The sequence below is a fragment of the Ambystoma mexicanum genome, chromosome 12 (assembly GCF_040938575.1).
Source record: "Ambystoma mexicanum isolate Mex_15411 chromosome 12, UKY_AmexF1_1, whole genome shotgun sequence".
NCBI lineage: Eukaryota > Metazoa > Chordata > Amphibia > Caudata > Ambystomatidae > Ambystoma > Ambystoma mexicanum.
This window is the reverse complement of record NC_090936.1, coordinates 471,993,764-472,018,313: the sequence shown is the minus strand read 5'-3', so window position 1 is coordinate 472,018,313 and position 24,550 is coordinate 471,993,764. Positions and strand designations below refer to the sequence as shown.

At 45.7% G+C, this 24,550-nt stretch overlaps 1 protein-coding gene across 1 annotated transcript in view; it reads left to right on the top strand.

The window, feature by feature from the left end:
* LOC138513680 (V-type proton ATPase 116 kDa subunit a 4-like) overlaps positions 1-24,550 on the top strand; it is a 4,716,919-nt gene that overhangs the window by 3,092,657 nt on the left and 1,599,712 nt on the right. The window contains exon 20 of the mRNA XM_069628745.1: positions 15,944-16,057. Within this exon, the coding sequence (XP_069484846.1) occupies positions 15,944-16,057 (114 nt within the window). The remainder of the gene's footprint in view (positions 1-15,943; positions 16,058-24,550) is intronic.

Sequence of the window (24,550 nt, the reverse complement as noted above, 5' to 3'; positions counted from 1 at the left end):
TCCTTGTAGTTATCTCTTAGTCTTCTCCAGTCAATGGTAAACCAATATATTTATCACACTATCACATAGTCAGTCACTCTGACTGGCTTGGGGGAAGGAGCACTGTCCAACCCCTCCTCAATGGACCTCTGACTCTATGGCCATAGAGAAGTTAAAAGGGACTGTAACCTACTCCCTCCTGAGGGACTCTATATGCAAAGAGAAGGCATGGCAGTAGAAGGTCCCACTTTCTTTTAAGGGGTTCTTCTAAAACACCTATCATGCTCTTCATAGTTCTGTTAAACCTCTCCACCGGTCCATTGGTTTGTGGATGGTAGGCAGTAGAGAACTTGTAAGTGACTCCACAGTTTTTCCACATGGCTTGCATGTAGTGGGACATAAATTTGGATCCCCTGTCAGATATCACTTCCTTAGGAAAACCTACTCTGGTAAAAATACCAAGTAGGGCCTTAGCCACAGCCTGAGCCGTAATAGTTCTCATAGGTATTGCTTCAGGATATCTAGTAGCATGGTCTACTACCACCAGGATAAACCTGTTACCTGAAGATGTGGGAGGATCAAGAGGACCAACAATGTCAATCCCGACCCTCTCAAAAGGAACTCTCACCACTGGGAGAGGCACCAAGGGTGCCACATTCTTGGCTCCACACTTGTAGAAATAAAGATTTACTAGTCACCTTCTAGCACACCTCCAGATATTGCTCATGAAAGGTAAATAATGTTCATAATGCTAGATTCATTTGTCATGAAGTATTTAATTCATAATAATGCCCTCAACACTTGTTTCACCAAATCAATTGGCTCATCAGGAGGGTTTCTAAGAAAAACAAAACCTTTTCAATTTCATTGACCTGATGCATACATGCCTAGAAAAAGAACATAAAGTATGCTTTTGTAATTTGCGATGCATATGCTATTGTAACATAAAATAGAAACCAAAAACACATTTTTTACGTAAAATAACCTTTAGCATGAATTTTGGTTTTCAAACTGAAGAGAATCAGGCAGTTGTTCACATTTCATGGCTTATTATACTTACAAATGAAATTCAACATATTGCTAACGTTTCATGTTTTAATTCTCGTGGTTGTATCCACATTGATAGCGGTCTTACCTTTTATTTATTACGCTCTGGTTATTTGAAAAATCCTTTCAGTCTAATGCTATACATCAGTAGTGCCCAGTTAGTTTATCTCGAGACTATTTTGGATTCAAAATGGTCATATTGCACATTTCCACAGTGGTTTCCCTTATGCTCTGCTTTAGCAGGTATCGGTTCTGAAAAGGAGATGTAAGGTGCTTTTAGGATAAAGAGCAGCTGGATTTATGGAATCAGCAATCTGTAGGTGTAATCATAGCAGATCGACAAAACCGGGGGAGCGTTATTCTTACCTTAGAAAGTCTTACAATTGGGACTTGAATGTTTGTAGCGATCGTCCTTTTTTTCTTATTTTCAATGTTGGTTGGGCACAGGCTGATTTAGGAATGGCCGCTTGATAAATGTATTGCGTAAGTACGTGATGGCGCTCGGAATTGAGTTCCGAAAAGCGCCATTTTGGATCGGCCAGGAAAATATATTCTTGACCAGAGTAATTGCCTAATCAATTCCCCTCTGAGTTTTGATTCAATTTTTGTTTTGTTATTAATGTTAATTCATAATTATTGATTAGAGGTGCATTGTTATACATGGTAAACCGATACCCTCGGATCAGTTACCATTGCAAACAATTGTTTTGAGATACAACCTGGTCGAGTGATCACATGTTCTCTCTTAAAGTAATGACGCTTTGAGAAAAGATGTTCTGAGACGCCATTTTGAATTGGGCAAATGATAGAGATTGCAGCTCTAATCAATAATTATGAATTAACATTAATAACAAAACGAAAATTGAAAGAAAACTCAGAGGGGAATTGATTAGGCAATTCCTCTGGTCAAGAATATATTTTCCTGCCCAATCCAAAATGGCGCTTTTCGGAACTCTATTCCGAGCATCATCAGGTACTTATGCAATATATTTATCAAGCGGCCATTCCTAAGTCAGTCTGTGCCCAACCAACTTTGAAAATAAGAAAAAAAGGACGATCGCTACAAACATTAAAGTCCCAATCGTAAGACTTTCTAAGGTAAGAATAACGCTCCCCCGGTTTTGTCGATATGCTATGATTACACATACAGATTGCTGATTGCATAAATCCAGCTGCTCTTTATCCTAAAAGCACCTTACCTCTCCTTTTCAGAACCGATACCTGCTAAAGCAGAGTATAAGGAAAACCACTGTGGAAATGTGCAATATGACCATTTTGAATGCGAAATAGTCTTGAGATAAACTAACGGGGCGCTACTGATGTATAGCATTAGACTGAAAGGATTTTTCAAATAACCAGAGTGTAATAAATAAAAGGTAAGAACCCTATCAATGTGGATACAACCACGAGAATTAAAACGTGAAACGTTAACAATATGTTGAATTTCATTTGTAAGTATAATAAGCCATGGAATGTGAACAACTGCCTGATTTTCTTCAGTTTGAAAACCAAAATTCATGCTAAAGGTTGTTTTACGTAAAAAATGTGTTTAGTTTCTATTTTATGTTGTTACAATAGCATATGCATTGCAAATTACAAAAGCATACTCTTTTATGTTCTTTTTCTAGGCATGTATGCATCAGGTCAATGAAATTGAAAAGGTTTTGTTTTTCTTAGAAACCCTCCTGATGAGCCAATTGATTTGGTGAAACACGTGTTGAGGGCATTATTATGAATTAAATACTTCATGACAAATGAATCTAGCATTATGAACATTATTTACCTTTCATGAGCAATATCTGAAGGTGCGCTAGAAGGTGACTAGTAAATATTTCTACAAATTATGACACACTCGGCAGTCTGAGTGTTATTAGCCATCACCAAGCAGCACCCAAACTTTCATCTAAACAAACAATATCCATTGAAGACCAGTTTGCCATCACTTGTATTAGAGACTGCAAATGTATTAAATTCTAGTTGGCTCCACTCTTGCCAGAGGTTTGGCAAGTGCGACAGCTCCTAGAGAACTTGTCTACTTCTGAACCCATTTTAGGCCAGTAGAAGTAAAGGGAGAGCCTTTCCTTGATTTTCTTAAAGCTTAAGTGACCAGCCAAAGGTATCTCGTGGGCTAAGTGTAGGAACTGGAGTCGGTTCACTAGAGGTACTACACGTCTTTTGCAGTCTCCAGGGGTTGACTCAGGCGGTTCACTGTAGAAGAGGCCATCTTCCCAGTGCAACCTATACTTCCCAGGCTCTTTCCCATCGAGCTGAGAAGCTGCATGTAGGGGAAGACCTTGAAGAGTAGGACACTCTCTTTGTCCTCTGCTGAAGTCTGCCCTGTTGGGTCAACGATCTGACAGTAAAAACTGCAGCTCAGGATGTTCAACATGGTCCAGATCTCCAATCAGAGTAAGATCTTCTTCCAGATCGGATTCCTCAGTTTCTGGTTGAACCACACAGGGTTGTACCTCACACTCAGCTTCATCTGGTGGACGAGTCACAGGTGTGACTTTTGACCGTGTCAGGGATGTCCTTGTGGGCACAGGGGTGCTTGCTGTTTTCCTGCTGGCAGACTTGGGTTTCCCCTCTGTCTCCTTTTGTCTTGCAATAGCAGTAAGTAAGTCCTGTGGACTTGGGGTGATAGTTTATTCTATCAAGTCCCTAGGAGAGCCTCTCAAGGTTCTCTCCCTTGCAGGCCTTTTGAGCTCCTGCTTCCTCTTACTGGGAGGTCTGGGGGTACTGGACACAACTCCAAGAGTTTTTAGTCATTACCCAGCGGAACTCTCCCAGGTACTTCACTCTGCACACTAACAGGTATTCTGACAGTCATGTCATTGCACTGGATGAGAGCTGGTAACTGGGGAACCATTTGCACAGGGCCTCCAGCTTATTTGGTTAGGTATTTGCGTGCCTTAGCAACATCCTCTACCTTGAAAAAACATTCATCAACCACAGTTATGCTGGATCCAGTGTCTCTGATGGCAGGGGTCTCCCGACCATTCACAAGAACACTATCTTTATAATACTCTTTTTTAGTATTATCTGGGATCGAGAAATAGACATCTAAGTTCTGTTGTTCCCAAAGACCCAAGGACACTGAAGAAACACTAGCTGAGACTCTCATGGGTTCATCAGCCAGTAACTGAAGGTTTCCACTTGTCATAGGTACTTCTTCCACCTGGGAGACGGCTAAGGAGACCGTGTGGACCCCTGAAGGTTTCCCCTTATATCTGGGATCCCCTTTCACGTGGTCAGTAGCTTCACAAACAAAACATTTACCAAATGTCCTATTGAATGGAGGCTTGCTCTGACCTCCACCTGGTTTAGCACCGGATGGTACACTAGCCTGATTCGGTTTCCCTTGTGGCTTACCCTGGTTCTGTTTGGGGCCCTCTTTTGGATTGGAATTATTGGAATTCTCCTTGTTATCTTTCTTTGGCTGCTTTCCCTCATCCTTCTTCTGAGTTGCCCCAGAACCCTTGTGTGTAGCCCTGTTGGCAACCCACAAGTCAGCAGCCTTAGATAACTTCTTAGGATCTATCTCCTTTGAATCAGCCAAGTGCTGTCTAAACTCAGGGGAGCAGGCATCATAAATTGACTCCAACATAACAAGATTCCTCAAACCTTCATAAGTGTTCACTTTCTAACTCTTAACACAACTATCTAAGTTCTTCAAACAGTCATACACCCAGTTAACCCAAGGGGAACCATCATGCTTTTTGAGGGTCCTAAACCTCTTAAGGTACTGGGACGGGGTCTTCCCAAATCTAGCTACCAAAGCCAGCTTCACACACTCATAATCCTGTTTATCCACCTCCCCCAATTCCATGACAGCATCACTTGCAACAGGGGGGAGGCTAGAGAAAAGCCAAGGAATCAACTGATTCCCTGAGATACCCTGAATCCCGGATCCCATGATTGTGTTCAAACATTGCTAACCAATCCAAAACATCAAGTTAGTCTCATGCATACCAATCATTAGCTTTGGCATACGGGGTCTCTTAGGACTGGAAGACCTAGCAGATCCTGGGAGAGAAGCATTTCCTACAGAAAATGTCTTCATCTCTAAAGCATGAGCCATCTCCATTTCTCTGAGCCTTAATTCTTGACGTTTCATGGAAATTTGTGCATCAATACGTTTCACTTCCAACTCAAGTCTCATTTTCTCAAGTGCAATAAATTGAGGAGTAAGTGTAGTACCTGTTGGGGTCCCTGTGGATAAAGGTTGTGGTCTCTGGGCTGGGAGAGGAGTTGTAGGGCCTACTGGCATAGACCTGTCTACTACTTCTATTCCAACACTCTCAAACAACATTATCCACATTTGCTGGGGGGGGTAGGCCCTTCTGACCCAGTCCCCAGACTTTGTTTTCCAAATAACTTAGCAACCAGTTCAGATTTTTTTCCTTTACCAGAAAGACTTCTTTCTCTACACATGGTTCTCAAAACCTCAGCAGTGTAGTTAAGAGAATCTCTTCACTGTAGATTTCCATATTTGACATGATTTTTCAGTTAATAGAATTCTGTGGTGTTTAGCCTTGTGGTTAGTGGACCCAAGGTAACAGCAGCACTCTAAGTAAACTCAAAAATCCCACCGCTGTACACCAGTTTTAGGTAGAATCCTCCGCAGTACTCTTAGGGAACACTACAGGCGATTAAGTCTACAAGTGGCAGTACAAGTTCACCTTTGGTACAAGCCTCTACTACACAGTTATAGTGGTAGCAGTAGCGGAGCAGCCAGACTTATCTCAAGAGCAAAGGAGCAGTAATATGAATTACACAAAGGACTACAAATATTGTTACTCAAGCAAACACTGGGCCTCATCACAAGGTTTGCGCTAAAAATCAGCCCGGACCGGCATGGCGGTAATAACATGTCCAGCTTGGCACCAACCCGCAAATAGTGGGAGATCAAGAGTGCGCGCACCCCTATGCACAATCTCGTCATTGGCAGCCACATCCACATGACTGTCAGCCCTGTACAGTGCATGCCAATCCATAGAGGGAGCCTTTTGTGACATACACGACCTAGGGTCCTAGGCTTTTAAACCACCAGGCCACCCAATGTAATTCTTGGTTAGGGGCATTTTGCATGCAAATGTGAGTGCTGTGTGTCGGCGGATGGCTTAAGAAACTTCCATTCCCCCCAAATCCATCTGCCCCCATGGCCCAGAAGGCATTCCCCTTGCATATGCATGTACCCCCCAATCCATCTGCCCCCATGGGCCAGAGGGCATTCCCCTTGCATATGCATATACCCCCCCCCAATCCATCTGCCCCATGGCCCAGAGGGCATTCCCCTTGCATATGCATGTACCCCCCCAATACATCTGCCCCCATGGCCCAGAGGGCATTCCCCTTGCATATGCATGTACCCCCTCAATCCATCTGCCCCCATGGCCCAGAGGGCATTCCCCTTGCATATGCATGTACCCCCCCAATCCATCTGACCCGATGGCCCAGAGGGCAGACTCACCCAACAGCCAGCCACTTCGTACAACGTCTCCTTCCATGTAGCGGGGTAGTGAGGAGTTCCCCAGCACCATGGCATCATGCGTGGATCCTGGGTATCTGGCACAGCAATGTGTTATTATCTGGCTGGCATCACACACCATCTGCACATTGATGGAATGGTATAGCTTCCGATTATGGTACACCGCCTCCACGGCATGTGGGACTACCAACTCTACATGGGTATAGTCGAGGGCACCAATTATATTGGGCATGCCTGCCAGTGCATGGAATGCTATTTTGGTGGCATTTGCCTCCAGTGGTGTCCTTGGTAAGGATATGTGCTCACTTGCGTGCTTCAGTAGTGCATCCAGCACTTGGTTTAACACAACAGAGAAGCATGATTCGGGCATGCCATGCATTTGGCCCACTGTGTGTTGGTAAGTGCCTGTGGCCAGGAAGTGGAGCACAGGTGCCACCTTCAGCAAAGGGGGGATGGCTGTGCGGATGTTGATCAGGCTGACCAAGTCATCCTGTATTAATTCCACTATGTTGGTGATGGTGTCTCTGTCCAGGCGGTACAGGGTGTGGATCTGTGCTGGGGTTAAGTCAAATGGATTGGCCCTTATACGTGGGATTGTTGGCTGTCTGCAGGGAGCGACTGCCTGCACTGGTGGGATTTGCTGGGCATGACTCACCCTCCTTCTCCTCCTGCGTCTCCTCTGTGTTTTCTGTTGTACAGCCTGCTCAAGGAGTAGCAGTGAAGGCATGTCCTCTAGGCCCAGTATGGCAAGTACAAGTGGTAGCATTTTGGCTTGGAAGGGGATGTGGTGTGTGGGTGTACTCCTTTTGTGCTGACCCTGACTCCATTGCCTCCACCTGTGCTGATTGTGTGTACCTGTGGCACTTGGTTACACAGCAGTTTACGGGTGGTCCGCGATGCCAGTATTGCCGGCATCATGGTGGCCCTTCTTACCGGCATCTCGGTGCTGGTATGTACTTGTACGTGCGACTCGCGGTGTCCCCTTCTTTGCGGCATGCCGGTATGAAGGCCTCCCCCATCTGCGCGCTTGCCCGCATGCTGGTACGGTGGTGCACGGCCACAGCGGGTCCTTGACAATGCCGGTAGCAATGGCATCTAGGGTCCTGATACACCGGAACAGTAATGGATGCCGGTATTGCCTTACCGTTGCCGTTCTTACCGGAGCGGCAACCTTTTGATGAGGGCCACTGACTCAAGGTTTCTGGTTAAAAAATATATGTACATTTATTTTGAAACCATCTGTTCACAAAGCACTTCACTTCTATTAAATAAAACCACACTCTAAATATACCACACACAACCAATTCCTTTGGTTCAGGTCAATTCAAGTTAAGTACATTAGGATTTGACAGACCGGTATTCTGAAACAAAAGACGTTACTGGGGTTTAAGCAGCACTCCTTTTTTGACAGTAATGACAGTACGATCGTACGAAAGAAAAACGTACCCACGGGGAGAATTGTGACCGTAATGAAAACACATTTAGCACATTGAATAAAAACCAAAGAAAAGGGGATAAAAATCATAGGCAATTCTTATGTCAAGGCACATGAATCACAGGACATATTCTAAGAGACGGATAAAGTCAATAGGCCTGCGCCAGTGTCAAATGGAGCAGGGCTCTGTTGTCGAGGATCACACGATTAGAACAGTTCGAGACTAACGTTGCCAGGAGTACTTGGATATTGTCAAAGTGAGGCAAAAGTTTTGAGAGGGAAGGAAGAAAGAACAAGCCTTCAGTAAGAAAAAGGGTTCACCCTGATTCGTCAAGGTCGGACGTAGAGAACGACCAAAGGTGCACAGTACCTTATACGAATGAATAAAGCTGGTGCCACGGCAGTTGTTGCTGGTAGTTCCTGCAGATTCACGGTTCCTGAAGCTTCAGTCGTGGGGACAAGAAGGAGGACGTCTGGAGCGATCTGCACTTCCCAGGGATGAGGCCAGCAGCAGCAAAGCAACAGCGAATAAAAGGTGTGCTCCTTTAAAACAGGAGAGGGCTCGTCTGATGGCTATCCGGACCACTACAGCTTCGTGCAGCAATTTCGACCCAGGAGAGGATTCTCTGGCTGTAGAAAGGTGAGCTGGTTGATCCCACCAGGCCCAAGGGAAGAAGACTCCGGATTGGATCTTCTCTGTCGTTTAATGATTGATAGCTCAGGACTGTAGCAGGGCTTCACCGGGACTCAGGGGGGGGGGGGGGGGGGTTGCAGCAGCCGTCTTCTTCTCCGACTTCTCTTCGGTTCTTGTAGTTCCAGTGGCGACTGACTTCCAGCCCAAGAGTCCTGACTTTTATGCGGGGGGTTGTCCAGCCCGGAAATCCACTCCAGCCAATGGACTCAAAGTGCGACTTGGGTCTCCACGGAGACCCTGTGCAGGGGGTTACTAACCCCCTACCTCACATTCAGCCCACCTAGACACCCAGACACCAAAGGAGGGCTTCTTCATAGGTCGGCGAACAAAGAAGGCAAACCTGGTTTGCCGTGCAAAGTAAAACACAAGAAGGATATTAACACAAAGAAATGGCGACTAAACGCCACCAGAGCCAAACTAAAAAGTATTTGGTCAAGCGGGTTTATGTTTGAGGCTAATACAATAGGTGAAAACAGTACCACGTTTATATAGTATAATCGCGGTAGAAAAGATAGGGTAGATACCACCACCACCACCCAAGTCTTAGTGTTAAGGGAGCAAAACAAGGCTCCAGGAGGTACAGACAAAAAGGGGTTAAAGTTAACCCTTTCCAATACTCCATGTAAGATGGGGTGTACTGGGTCTGTAGGTTAAATAACTACATAAAGTAGATGGCACCTTTACCTGTTTCTGGGGGGCTGTAGTCAGCCCCAGAAAAATAGTCAGTGGGGTGTCATAGAGACAACCCTGTGTCACTGCACTGAAGGTGCTGTGTAACACATACAAGAAGTTAGGCTCATGGAGTGGTGTGGCTACAGAGCCCAAGATCACACAAAAAGTAGAAATACACATGTCAAAACACATGTAAGAGGGGGAAAAAGGTTCACACTCTTACCAGATGGAAAGAAATAAACCCCAGGAATCCAGCAAAGCTGCTGAGGGACTCACTAGGTAAGGGAAATTAGCCATAAATGAGAATTCTCCCCAACACCTCCCTTGTCACTGGTGGACAAGTCTTCAGCAGAGCGTGATGTCAATCTGGCACCTGTCGCATCCCAGTCGGGGGATCCGGATCTCTAGACGACCCTTTGGCAGATCAGGACAGTGACGACCAGACCCGCTCTGTATGAGTATTTCACAACCGGCTCTGGACATGTCACTCCTTGACATACCAGTGCCTGAGGCACCCGCTCATCAGGAAGGGGTGCTTTCGGGGTCGCTGATCTTGTCTCCAGAGGAGCGCACCGGCCTGTTCCTTCAGAGGGACGTCCTGGCCGAGGCCCGCAAGATCTGGGATAAACCCCACACCGGGCTGCACATTAATAAAAGAATTGACGCCTGTTCCAGGCATCACGCCTCCGAGGAAGTAGCCTTGGTGTCATGCACGCTCCCGTCCTCGACGGTGGTAGCGGCCACCACTCTGCAATCTAAGCCGGCCTCTGTGACTTCCGCAGCTGCGGCACAAGTATTGTCCAAGGAGGACAAAGAGCTTGATTCCTTGGGCAATAAGGTTTTTGCCAATTCGGCGCTGCAATTGCGTCAGGCCAACGCAGAGCTCATCCTGGCGGCGGCGAATATGAAACTGTGGAGAGATTTGGCTGACTTCCAGACATTTATTCCTGTCGACAGTTTAGCGTCTCGCAAGCTGCCTTTAAAGTCTTCTAGAGTGTTGGCGCAGGATAGGTTGGAGGCTGCTGTGCATCATGATGACACTTCGGCTCGTGGCCTCATGCTGGGGATGGACACCTCTTGTCAGGCTTGGCTTCATGCAACAAAGTTTTCAAAGGAGGTCCAAGATAAAGTTCTGGACCTGCCTTTTGATGGCAAAGAGTTGTTTCATTCTTCAACGGATGACGAGCTCACCAAGACTAAGGCGAACATGCAATCTGCCAAGTCTGTAGCTGCTCGTGAAGGCCCCAGTTAAAGGTCAGAGATCTGGGTCCCTATCTCGATCCTCTTCAGGCTTTAGAGGGTTCCAAGATCGCATGTCGCGCAGGACTGATCCTCCGCCGGGTAACTCCCGCCGGAGGCAGCCACGTGGCCGGTTGTTCTCTCGGTCGTCAGCCTCTTCTTCACGGACAAGTAGTCTCTCCGCCGAAAAGTGTGCAAAATTATATTTTTTGGCGCTCGCTCGGGTGGGCTTCCGCTTGCCCCTCCCCCCTACCCCATCCTTCAATCCTCCCTTTCAGCAGTTCGGGACACCCTCCCTCAGAGCCGAGGTCCAGAAGCTTCTAGATCTCATGGCTATAGAACCTGTTCCCCTAGTAGAACGAGGGAAGGGCTTCTACTCTAGTCTGTTTATGGTGCCAAAACACAACCAGGCTGGCCTGCGCACCCTTCTAGACCTTTCCCAGTTCAACCTTTCTCTTCCCCAAGAGAAATTCAAGATGATTACGCCCTGCCAAATAAAGTCCTCTCTTCAGAAGGGCGACTGGCTCAGCGCTGTCGACCTTCAGGATGCTTATATGCATATCCTGATCTGGAGCCCGCATCGGAAATATCTGCGGTTTTCCCTGGGAGAGGAGCATTATCAGTTTCAAGTGCTCCCTTTTGGCCTCAGCTCTGCGCTGCGTGTCTTCACAAAGGTGTGATGTCCATCAATGCAGCTTTTTTATGGCTACAGGGTATTCAGGGGTATCCATATTTGGACAACTGGCTTCTGCGCAGTCCCTATCCGGTGAAAGCCTCAAGCAATCTTCAGTCTCTCCTTCAGCTCCTGTTCAGTCTTGGGCTGTCGGTGAACTGGCGGCAATCCTCCATGACGATCTCTCAGGACCTGATATTCCTGGGTTTCCATTGGAACACGATCGACTGCAGGGTGTACTTGACTGTGGACAGGATGGCGGATCTGTTAACCACGTGTCAAGTCTTCAGTCAGTCAGACAGCATGTCCGCCTGGTGGTTCCAGAGGCTTCTGGGCCTCATGGCCTCTTGCGTGCTTGCTCTTCGCCTGGCGCGTCTCAAGATGCGACTTATGCAGTTGGCTCTTCGGAGCTCCTGGCTCCAGTGGGTGGACCCGGACACCAAAATGATCCTGGTTCCACCCTACATGATGACAGATCTCCTTTGGTGGTCTTCTTCCCGCAATCTGTCGTTAGGTGCGCTCTTTCAGGAGCCCTCCCCTCAGGTGACCATTACGACGGACTCCTCCCTTATCGGGTGTAGCACGGCGATGGATCATCTTCAGGTTTTCGACCTGTGGTCGCCGCAGGACAGACAATTTCACATAAATTATCTGGAACTTCTGGCGATTTTCCTGGCGCTCAAAGCTTTAAAGCCAGGGATTTTGAACAAGGTGGTCCGCATCCGCACGGACAATGCGGTATCCATGTTTTACGTCAACAAGCAGGGGGGTACCAGGTCACCACTCCTTGTAGATCTAGCCATTCAGATTTGGGAATGGGTCATTCAGCACGGTGTCTGGCTGTTGGCGGTACACATTCCGGGCTAGCTGAATGTAACGGCAGACTCTCAGCCGGCGAGCGGTGGTCAGCTACAAGTGGGAGCTGAACACGGAGATCCTCTCTGATCTTTTTCACCATTGGGGCACTCCAGAAGTGGACCTTTTTGCGACATCATTGAACAGGAAACGTCCTTTTTATGCGTCCAGGAACGTGCTCAGAGCATCTTCCCTGGGGGATGCTCTCGAGATTCCGTGGCACAACATGAGGGCCTACGCCTTCCCGCCTTTTTCTCTGATTCACCGGGTGCTATGCAAGCTCAGGAACACGTCGAATTGCACTCTCCTGGTCATAGCCCCGTGGTGGCCAGCCAGATTCTGGTTTTCGGAGCTTCAGCATCTGTCAGTCTGCTCACCGATCAGGCTTCCGCTGATTCCCGACCTGCTTCGCCAGAGCGATCAGCAGTTGTGGCACCCCTCCCCACAATCATTCAGCTTGGCAGCCTGGTGCCTGAGTTCAAATCTTTAGAGAGTTTCAAAATGTCAGTGAATAATATGCGTATTATCCAAGCGGGTAGAAAACCTTCGACCAGGTCTCAGTATAGGAGCAAATGGCTCCGTTTCTGTCACTGGTGTTTAGCAAAAAAGCTGGACCCCAGAGAAGCTGCTATCGACACAGTGCTGTTTTTCATTTCATGGCAGCTTCAGGCATGCATGTTTTGTATTGTAGGACTCATTTGTCGGCTATTGCTGCCTATCTGTCCACAAACTCTTGCTCTTTTTCTTTGACAAACCCCGTCATTAAAAGGCACTTTGCAGGTCTGTTACATCTGTATCCACCTAAGTGGGATCTGAATGTGGTCCTTACTGCTTTATGTCATAAACCCTTCGAACCCATGGCTATGGCAGACTTGAAATTCCTTTCATGGAAAATGGCCTTTCTGATTGCGGTAATATTGGCAAGGCGTGTAAGCGAGCTTCAAGCCTTGTCGGTAGAACATCCATTCCTCATCTTTCACAAGGATGAGGTTGTCCTCCGGACTAATCCCCCTTTCCTTCCAAAGGTGGTATCTGACTTTCATCTGAACCAGTCTATTTCCTTACCAGTTTTCTTCCCAGAACCGGCTTCAGATGCTGAGAGGGTGCTGCATAATTTGGATGTAAGGCGAGTTCTTAAATTTTATTTGGAGAGAACATCTAATCTTTGGAGCTCTTCCCAGCTCTTGGTGACCTTCGGAGACCCAAAAGGAAAGCCGGCTTTGAAAGCAACTATCTCCCGATGGATTGCTTCCTGTATCTCTGAAGCATATTCTGTTCAGGGCCTTCAACCTCCAAAGGGAATTCATGCCCATCTTTTGCGGGGCAAGGCAGCTGCCATTGCCTTCCATAAATATCTTCCCTGGGAAACCATTGCCAAGGCAGCCACGTGTGCTTCCCCATCAGCTTTTGTGAAGCATTACCTCTTAGACCTGAGCTCCAGGGCTGATGATCCGTTCGGGCAAGCTGTTCATAAAAACCTCTTTCAGTAACGGAGTTCCATCCACCCGTTATCCTGTAAGGAGTGCTTGGTAATCTGCCAAAAGTATGGAGGAAAGGGGACGGAACGTAGGAGTATAATAAAGTTACTCACTGTAGTGACTACCTTACTCCTAGTCTATAGTCCCCTTTCCTCCATATGCCCGCCCACCGTCCCCTCTAATAAGTATCCTCTATTATTGCTTAAATGGTCTCAGACCTGGCGATAGAAAAGGACTGAAGGGCGATACGTGGGGCGGAGCTAAGGAGGGCGGGGTTACGGCCGCGTGCGGTACCCCGCATAAAAAGAGAAGGACACATTTTTCAATTTGATGCTTTTTTACAAAAGGTGCTCCGGTCCCCTCCCACAGGACGGAATGTTCCAAAAGTATGGAGGAAAGGGGACTATGGACTAGGAGTAAGGTAGTCACTATGGTGAGTAACTGTATTATTCTGCAAGCATACACTCGCAGTCAGCAAGATAAGAAACCTCCCTTCCTTGCACAGTACCCATTGAAGAAACAACACAACTCACTCCTTTGACAGCAACCAATAAAGACACAATACACCTCCTTTCCATATACAGCAAACATTCAAGGCACAATCGGCATTAGTACATATAACCACGTACCTCAGAACTCAAATGGACAGAGCTAACAACATCTTTCAGAGTCTACAGAAACATCACCCCAAACCTAAACCTCATGCCACATACACAGCGTGTCCCTAACTTAATCGAAAGTGGTAAAATACCTTTGAATTTCAACTAAAGTGGGATGCTTTTCCCTGAATACAACGGTATGCTACGCATCTTGTCTGTTTTTATGTAACCAGTATCCAGCATATCTTTTCTGGCTAAGATACCCCAGTTCTAAATTGATAACTACTGAACTCCCTCCCCCTAAACAGGACACGCGAGAATGCAGTCCACGAATACCAAGTTAGAAAAGTCTAAGTCCCAACAAGTCCTAGCAAGATGCACAACCTTGTATGTATGTTCATGCTAAACTAAGCAGTCAAGTCAAAGCTACCGCTGCCTCTTGTGTGAAAGTTATAAGCCACTTGTGTTTTTTTGTACACCGTGCAGTTTGATGGTTTCTCCACAAGTTGCACAATTTTCACATACATTTAACATTCATAAGAAGAAATGTTTATATGGCAGGCTACCAAAATATGTGTAGGTCACGCCTACAAGTGCTTAAGTGAAAATGTGGGGTTAGTTCTTAGTTTCTTATGCATTCAAATATTATTTAACAAGTTTTCAAAATGGTCCATATGGGTATGACAACACTACCACAACAGTTTGTTTTGTAAATGCAATACGTCTTGTACATGCATAATCCCCATACTTATCAAATATACCTCGACAAAACTAAAGGACATATTGCATTCTGTCTCTTTCTCACGGTGGTTGATCTGTTTAAACATTACCTACCAAGTAATTGCTAATGCTCTTAGTTTCCGCTTCTCTTGTTTTCTGTCGAGACAGGGTTTTTCGGCCCTAGATAAAGATCCGCCCATCCTTAGCGATCTTTTTTATTGTATAATTGGGCCTTCATCAGGACATTCACTTTTAATTTATGAAGGCAACATCACTTGACTACCTCTCAGGTTTTTTTCTTCTGGATTCTTAATATTGTTGTGCATACAGGGAAAATAGATTTTTCTATTCATTTTCGGATTATCTCAAAATATATGGCGGTCCACGTCTGTTCAGGCTGTGGCACCTTGTTATTTCTGGGCCGTTTCCTAACGCCTGGCGTATTAATATCTTCTTGTAATAGCTTTCGCTTTGTTTTCTGTACAGGTCACCTTATTATTTCTTGCCCATTCACTGGTGCGTGGTGTCTTAATCCTTCTTTTAATTCCCTCCCCCGCCACCCCGGCAACAAAAATTTGGGGACAACTCATCATGTGAGATTATGTACATTCATGCTCAGAGGACCATTGTTCATGGGAAATGCATTAAGACCTCTCAGTTATTTATGTTTTTGAATCTATGATAAGTATGGAGGTAAGGGGTATGTAGAATGTCACCATAAAGAATGCTGTACGACTAGTCCATATTCCCACAAGTATGGCGGAGAGTTGACCATGGACTAGGAATATTATAGTTACTAACATTTATATTGTTTGCTCTGCTCCCCTTACTATTCTCTCCCCACATTCACATGGGTTTCAGATTTTCCATTGAACAACTTCCAAATGTAAGGTGAGGATACTTATTAGTAGATTACTGAACTGCTATAGTACCTCATTCATTTGAGGCTGGCAAGTCATTCATGGCAAACATACAGCATTTGATAAATTTAACAGAAATATTATGATGGCTATACTTAAAGAATCTGTAATGCAATTCTTGCTTTCTTTCGCTTTCTTTAGAATTCCCCTGACAAAACAGCAGATAGTTCAGTGAAGCTTGAAGATGATGTTCCTGAAGTGACCACTACTGCAGTTCAAGACTTTGACAGTTGGCTTCAGAAGCAGGATGAAAAGGTTAAGAGAGAATGTACTTATTGCAATTACAATACACATTTAGAAACCAACCCAAGCAACGGCCATTGTAGGCTTCCCAGGCATGAAGAGCTGCACTGTAGTTCATGTTAATTAGCTAATTAATCTTTTATAACACTTAACACCAGTAAGCGCACAACTGTGATTCGAACCCGTGTTACTCTGCATTGTCTTGCTTCCAAGACTAATGCGTTTTCCCTGAGATAGCCTCCTGGCCTTTTAGTTATCATGAGGAGAGTCATAGAGTGCTATCAAATTTGAACACTAATGATCCACATTCATTTTTGCTCCTCTCTCATATATATATATATATATATATATATATATATATATATATATATATATATACAGGGTTTGCTAAGGCTCATTGCAACGGAGCTATAAGGCCCTCACTTGAGGCACATCATTGTAAAGCCAAGGCAACCTCCATATATTGTTCTGAGGACATGTGAAGACTGGGAAATTAGCATCTATTGAGAATGCTTTCCTAAGGAAGCTATTGTGTCTACCGAGGGTGACCTAATGCCCCCATTAAAAGGGAAATTAACTGGTGTGGTATAAAACATGTTACAGCTATTAAACAAATCTATTTCTGGATATGGGCATGGACATCTCCCATGCTAGCTAAGCTGACATATGCACTTTTGGATGTTCTCGTACAAGATGGTGGTAGAAGGCTGGCTTGGTGTCGGCATATGAGATCTACACTCACTTTATTAGGTCTCAGAGGACTGTGGGAAGAACTCATGCCTATAAGGGACATGCCTTAAACAGCTATATTTATAATCAACCGTTTATCCAGTATCATGGTTCTGCAATTGCACAAATATATTGGTTAACAAAACAAGAGATCTGACACGAAAAATATTCGTATCTCATTCAACCGCAATATGCAAGATTTCTATCTATTGGATTCGGACTGGGTACTATCCCAGTCGATTGTGTAAAGTAGTGCTGGAATTCAGAGCACGCAGATCTATGTATATATTGCCATGGCACAATAATGCAACATTTTGTATTCATGTGCCCAAGGTATTGTGACTTAAGCATGCTCTACCTATACCCTGGGGGAACTGCAGTTAGAAGAGGCACAGGAGGCTATGGGACACTTGGGAAGGGGTAAAGCGGCGGGCCGAATGGTTTCCCATTGAAACTCTGGTGGAAATTGAAGGAAGAAACACTGGGCCCGCCATGGGAGATGCTCTGTGAGAGTAAGGAGAAAGGGGTGCTCCCCCCAGATTTTAGGGACGCCACAATACTAATAATACCCAAGGAGGGAAAACCCTGGGAAAGTTGTGTGTCATATAGACTAATATCCCTCATTAATATTGAGACTAACATCCTAGCTAAGGTCTTGGCGAATTGGCTAAGCAAGATTATACCCAAAATAGTGATGGGAGATCTGTGCAGATTCATCCCGAATAGTCCTCTAGACTGAACCTGAGACGTCTTCACCTGGTTTTCGGGGAAACAAAGTGGCTGCAGCGTCCGCTGAACATCCTGACGTTGGACGCACGTAAAACCTTTGATTCTATTGAACGGATATATTTGATTGCAGTCATGCAGAGGATGGGCTTTGAAGAGGACTTTAAAAGTTGGATCCAACTGTTGTATAATGGGCTAACAACCCGGGTAAAAGTGAATAATATGATCTCGGAAAGGTTTACATTGGAACGGGGCACCAGACAGGGATGCCCGCTTTCCCCCATGCTATTCACCCTGGCCCTTGAGCTGTTGGCAGAGTGGATCAGAGGGGACCGAGATTTGTCAGGGTTTGTATGGCCGGGGCAGGGAGGGACGGATATCTCTGTACGCAGGCAGTATTCTGATATATGTGACCAACCCGAAGACCTCCATACCAAGGATAATGACTATCCTGGAGGAATTTGGATCGTATTCTGGCTTAAGAATCAGTTGGGATAAATCCATTCATTAGTCAGTGGACTGGGGAGACGGGATTCGAGGCAGATACCCACGGCTAAAAAGGGAAGAGAGTGGCTTTATGTACTTGGGGAGTGTTTTTCCAGAAAGAGGAGACGTCCTTTGCAGAGCTGAATCTCGGCCTGGAAATTCAACTGTTTGAGAAAAACATTAGACAGTGGACGACCCTTCCGATTTCTTTGATGGAAAGAGTGGCAGCATACAAGATGGTGACCCTCCCCAGAATGCTGTATGTAGTGCAACACACCAGAAGGGGATACGTGTAAGGGAAATCGAGAGGGTTAACAGAATACTGAGGAAGTTCCTCTGGAAAAAGAAAACACCCAGGATTAAGCTGGCGATGCTCTGCATTTCCCAATGGGAAGGGGGACTAGGTCTCGCGGACTTGAAGCTTTACTGCTGGGCAATACAATTGGCTGTCGTCAATGGATGGGTTTACCGGGGGGCAGAGACAGCTTAATAGATACGGATCTGGAATTGGTTGGCAGGAAAAGGTGAGAGGGGATCCTGTATGGGAAACCTCAAAAGGTAGGGTACCTGCCACTCACAGCTGAGGTGAGCACAGCATGGTCGCAAGCCCACAAGCACCTGGGATGGTGGAGGATGCTTACATTGCCAGCTAGGATCTGGTTGAATAGGTACATTGAGGAGATCCAACACCTGAAATGGGGAATAGAGTGGAAGACCAAAGAGATACAGATAATGAGTGACGTACGGGGATCATGTCATTTCAGGAGCTAAGGGAAAAGTGGAGGGTGCCTCGGCAGGACCATTATAAGTACCCGCAGCTCAGGCACACCTTGGCACCACATATATTTGTAGAGGCTGAATTCCCACAGACTTCCCCAATCAAACAGAATGTATTAGATGGAGAAATTACGGGTATGCAGGTCTCAACATCTACAAAGCCTTAAGTTTTAATTCAACGGTAAGACTAGATAGGTTAAAGGAGAGATGGGTGAGGAACTTGGTAGAATTAGAAGAGGAGTGAGAGGAGGCCCTACAGCACCCCAGGGAGGTGGCCACCACAGCCCAATTTTGGCTGATAGAATTATATACTTGCATAGGGTCTACTATTCCAGGGATAAGTTGAAGAGAATGGGAAGAGGGGAGGACGACACTTGCTCCAAATGTAAAGCCCAAGTAGAGACTTTTATCCACATGGTGTGGCACTGCCTGAAGATGCAGAGATATTGTGAGGGGTCCGAAGTGAAATAGAGTGGACCTGGGAGAGAACGCTACATTGGAATCCCAAAGTGACGCTACTGTGGATCTGGGCGGAGAAGGACATGGATAAATACTACAAGAGCTTCATAAACACAGTGTGTATAGTAGCCAAACGGGCGATAGCAGAAAATTGGATGAACCCAGATACCCCAACAATTAGAGCGTGGAGAACGGAGATGGATGTTACAATGAGATGGGACCAATTAGTATACAAACACAGGGGTTGCACACAGAAACATGAAAAAATCTGGGGTAGTTGGGGGTGAGGGAGCAGGAGGGGTGGAATGGTGAATGGGAGAGAGATGTGATGGGGGCGCGGGGTATGGTAGCCTCTGACCAGGGACATGGAGGTCAACGAGAGACTGCAAAATAATATGTTATGACCTGCAAAACCTAATTAAAAGTGGTTTAAAAAACAAAAACAAGAAAGATCTACTTAAAACCCATCCTTAACAGACAGGAGGTTAGAAATATCAACAAAGCCATGTCACTGTGTAAATCATCAGTATGTAAAAACACTTTGATAAATGTGGCACTATACATAGACAGAGCATGGCTCCGAAGGGCCTGGCAATCAAGAATTTATTTGGATCGTCTGTTTTACCGATGACATGAATTATGAATAATTCACACTAGTAGTAAAAGGGCGATCAGCCAATCAGGTGGCTGGAGCAGTGGGTGAGCATACGCAATGTACGGTCCACTGTTTCCAACCACCCAAGTCCCTTTCCCGGGTGGCACCATGTTGATTGTGGGGAAGCAACAGGGATCATTTCTCTGTTGCCTCCCCACTCACCCTCCCAAAACAAAACATCCCCACTTACCTGCTGGACCAGAACTTTGTGCTCCGGCCCTGGCGCTCCTCTAGCCCGCCGCCGCCATGAAAGTGTAAAAGGGACTTATAGCCTCATTCCGAGTTGAGCAGTATTCTGGTGCTGATTGTGCCGCGATACTGCCCAACGCTATTAGCGTTACCGCAAATCGGTCTGGCACAATTTGCACCGGATACCGAGTTGCGGTGTGAAGGTAAATCCCCATTCCCATTGGGTACATTGGACCCAATGGGGGTTTCTTGGCGCTATTAGCGGCGGTGTAATTGGTGCTGTGCTAATAGTGCCAGAAACAGGCAGAAAGGGATGATTTTTAGCTCCAGCAAAAAGCTGGAGGTGAAACTCACACTTTCTGCCCAACTTGAGATTTAGCAGAGCAGTAAATGCAGTGGTAATAGCGCCTCTGCTGCATTTTCCCCGCTCCGCTCAACTCAACTCATGATGGGGCCCTTAGTCCCTTTTAACTTAGTGGCGGACATCTTTTTTTTTCTTCTCGGGAGATTGGCACTGTGCAGTACGTGCAGCCAATCTCCCGAGAAAAAATGACAAAAAAACATTTGCACCCCGTATCAACCCCGGGGTGCGAAAGGCCATTACCCCCTTGTAGGGGGGGGCAGACATGGGCGGTAACGGCCCACAGCCCTCGCTGAGGCCTTCGCTTTGCTCTGGCCTGTCTAGGCTCGGTCCGTCAGACCATTATCAGCCATGCCTATCCTCCAAAGTGGTGGTGATTACCATATAATGGTACTGCTTGCCCTTTAACCAACAATTAGCTGTTTTTCTTTTATCATGAATAGTATAAATGATGAATAATTTGTATTGTTTGCTCCTCGATTAATAATTGTATTTATTTTAAAATTAATTAAATCATGTATTACACTATTAACATTTTACATGTGGCAAAATTGTGATGACAAATGTTAAATAAAGAATTTATGATATATACATATATATATATATATATATATATATATATATATGGAAAAACGTTGTTACAGGGACGTTATGGTTACTGGTAAAACCACAAAACCCCACAAATTTGTGAACTATGGTAAGATGAGCAACCATAACTCGCGCTACCACTGTGCGCTGCAAGGACTAACACCAGTGACATCAAAGATACCATCACAAATGACTGATGACATCACATGAGTATATAGTTTACATGAAACGCCTCGACAAGGGATTGTCATTGTAATGTTGGCAGAAACCTAATAGAGATCATCTGAAGAACTGTCATGACACAAATAGTTCAGTAACCAATACATTGCTATAAATACCATAGCAGCACAGAGCTCTTTCCAGTACATGAACACACTCATGCACAAATGTAGCCATTATCTGCAGCACCCATCAAAGCAGTGGAATAATCTAAATGTTGTGCATGCTGCATAGTACAATGATGAATGTTTCGGTTCAGAGTTTTGTGTACCGTAAAACATGTAATAAGCTGCTAAGAATGTCCCTCTCACTACGTAATTCTACTACTATACACACACACGCCATAAGGAGACTACAACGCATACAAATATAAGCATATACAGGGAAAGTAAAGTAAGCACAAAAACAACAGCTCTACCACACAGTGTTCATAACCTGACTGATGGCCTTCATTCACAGAAATGATTGCTGTGCTTTGGGCTTCCATTTTCCCCTATGTTTGTGTCATATGCTGTAACTGGACCCTAAGGAAAGTGGTGTAAGAACATATGAGCAGGCTAAGGGTCATGAAAATATACTACCTTTTCAATTTTCAGTTCCTGACTGTCAGTGAAGAAAGGCATCTGCTGTACATATGTAACTGCACAGAAAAAAGGTAGGCAAACGTGATGTAACTGGTGAGTGCCTCTTTGCCGACCGGACTGCTCGTGTGCTACCTCACCGTGTGTGAACTCTTCCAGTGGATTTATCATGCACGTTTAAGAAGAGACCCATTATTAATGTGCTTGGAGTAAGCCACGCCCCTTTGTGCCGAGGAAGGACGTAAATACCAACCCAGAGAAAAGTGAGAGATGTTCCTGTGCCCCATAGGTCGCCCCAATTAGACCCACTGTCGAAAGTACTAGAGGTGACCTTTACTACTATGAATTTAGCATTACAAACCATGACTAAATTGTTTGAAACTTTAGAATGAAAAATGAACATGCAACATGTACAAATAGAACAAATTCTTAAATGGCAGACAGACGTCTGCGCTTTTGCAAAATAGACTAGGTGATCCTTTAAGGATAGCGAAATGCTGCCCAAGTACTCCTCTCAGAGCTCCGAAACATCTATTGTTAATTCACCCAGCGTACAAAAACAAAGCGTGGTCCCTTTGATTCATGGTCCTATTCGAGAAGCGGGCATCACCTTAAGTCCTTCTAATGATCACAGTGATGTAGCAATTACATCACTGGTTGATTTACAATGCTCCCAGCTGATAGTGAACTTGCCTGTGACAGATTCCCCGAAATTGCCCCCCAAAGTATCCAAAAAGTCTGCGTACACGATTTTTGATAAAGCCAAATCAGTTGCGTGGCAACTCCAGGCCAAATCAAACTTCCGTAGAATCAAAAAAACACAACCTAAAATTGTTGCTTCGAAAACTAAACAATTCTTCTAAGCTTTGCCCACACCAAATTCAGTAAAGAATACAATAATGCTTTCCAAAGCAATATCCAAAAAATATCATCGGCAGGAATTAGCGAAAGGGGGGAGCAATCTTTAACTGTAACGCTCACCTGATTCTCGCAGAGGCGCCGGTCTTGACTGGGCGACTACCGTATCTTCAAAGGTGATGTGTAGCACCCGGTTGGCTCTTTGGGCTGGACCTCTGTGCACTGTATGCCTGACGTGTAGAGTAAGATGTCTGCAGATAGAAAATATGGGGTTAATGAACTGGGGTTATTGGGGTGTCCCTATCTCTTTCCTCTTCTCCTCTCCTGTAGACCCCCAAAGGTTAACGCTCTCACCTTAGGTAAGTGAATGCCGAGCTCTCCATCTGCCTCGGGGCAGGGTGCTGTAACCAGTTTCTTCACTGGATAGGTAGCGCAGGCCTCTTGACTTCAGAGGACTGCTGTCCGTCGTTTACTGCACGAACGGTAAGTTTCGAGTCATTCAAATGTCTTTTTAAAGTCTTTAGTAATGATGTCTCTTGTTTTGCAGGGTTCCGGCGATGGCGGATGACGGGCTGAAGTGAGTTGAAGATGGAGCCCGTGTGATGAATAGAAGCGCCTGGAAGCACGTAAGTAAGCGCTTGTTGCCTGCTTCACTATGCGCTCTAACTGTCTTTTTATTTTGCAGGTACGAGTTCGGAGCGGCTGCAGGGTGCCGGAATACCCACTGGATTAGATGTGGAAAGGAGTAATGGCACGTGAGTATTTGTCATGATCTCTGCTTCCAAAAGGTCAGGGTTTTCCCAACTCCCTTGGAAGCAGATCCATAACCCAGGTTCCGAGTGCCAACCAGTCCCAATTGGGACCTTTTGGACCCAGTCCTGGCGCCAGTGGCACCAGGCTCATAAATATGCCCAGTCCCAGCGCTGGAAGCGCCGGGCTCATAATGCTTGGGTGGACTTACCTTCAGCAGACCATGCTGCTTACTTGCCTGCCAGTTGAGCCTCTGATCCTCTTCTGTTTGGAACTACTTTTCCTGTTGGGTGGGGCTGGAGCCACTCCCTAGATTCAGAACACTGGAACTCTTCTGGAAGGCAGGAACTCTTTTCTTACCAGGAAGTCTTTTCTTACTTAGGCGTGGCTGTGGAAGGAGACACCTAAGCACTACAGGAGGCTATTTAAACCACACCCGGTGGATGAATCTTGCTTTGCGTTATTCTGCAACCTCTGCAGCAGAACGCTCATCGTGTCTTCTGCATCCGGTCCTGGGCCTAAGGAAAAAGGCTTACCATCCTGAATCCAGTCTTCAGCAACACCTATAAAGACAAGAAAGAACAGGTTAGCATTCCGGCATCTGAAAGGCAAAGGCTTACCATCCTGAATCCAGTCTTCAGCAACACCTATAAAGACAAGAAAGAACAGGTTAGCATTCCGGCATCTGAAAGGCAAAGGCTTACCTACTCTTCGTGCGCTCCGGAGGTCTTCACACTGCATTCCGGCATCTGAAAGACAAAAGTTTACCAACTCTTCGCACGCTCCGGAGGCCTTCGGCGCTGCATCCCGCATCTGAAAGACAAAACAAGGTGCGTTTAAAGACATTGGGGAACTTTAATACTCACGTGCCATTACTCCTTTCCACATCTAATCCAGTGGGTATTCCGGCACCCTGCAGCCGCTCCGAACTCGTACCTGCAAAATAAAAAGACAGTTAGAGCGCATAGTGAAGCAGGCAACAAGCGCTTACTTAAGTGCTTCCAGGCGCTTCTATTCATCACACGGGCTCCATCTTCAACTCACTTCAGCCCGTCATCCGCCATCGCCGGAACCCTGCAAAACAAGAGACATCATTACTAAAGACTTTAAAGACATTTGAATGACTC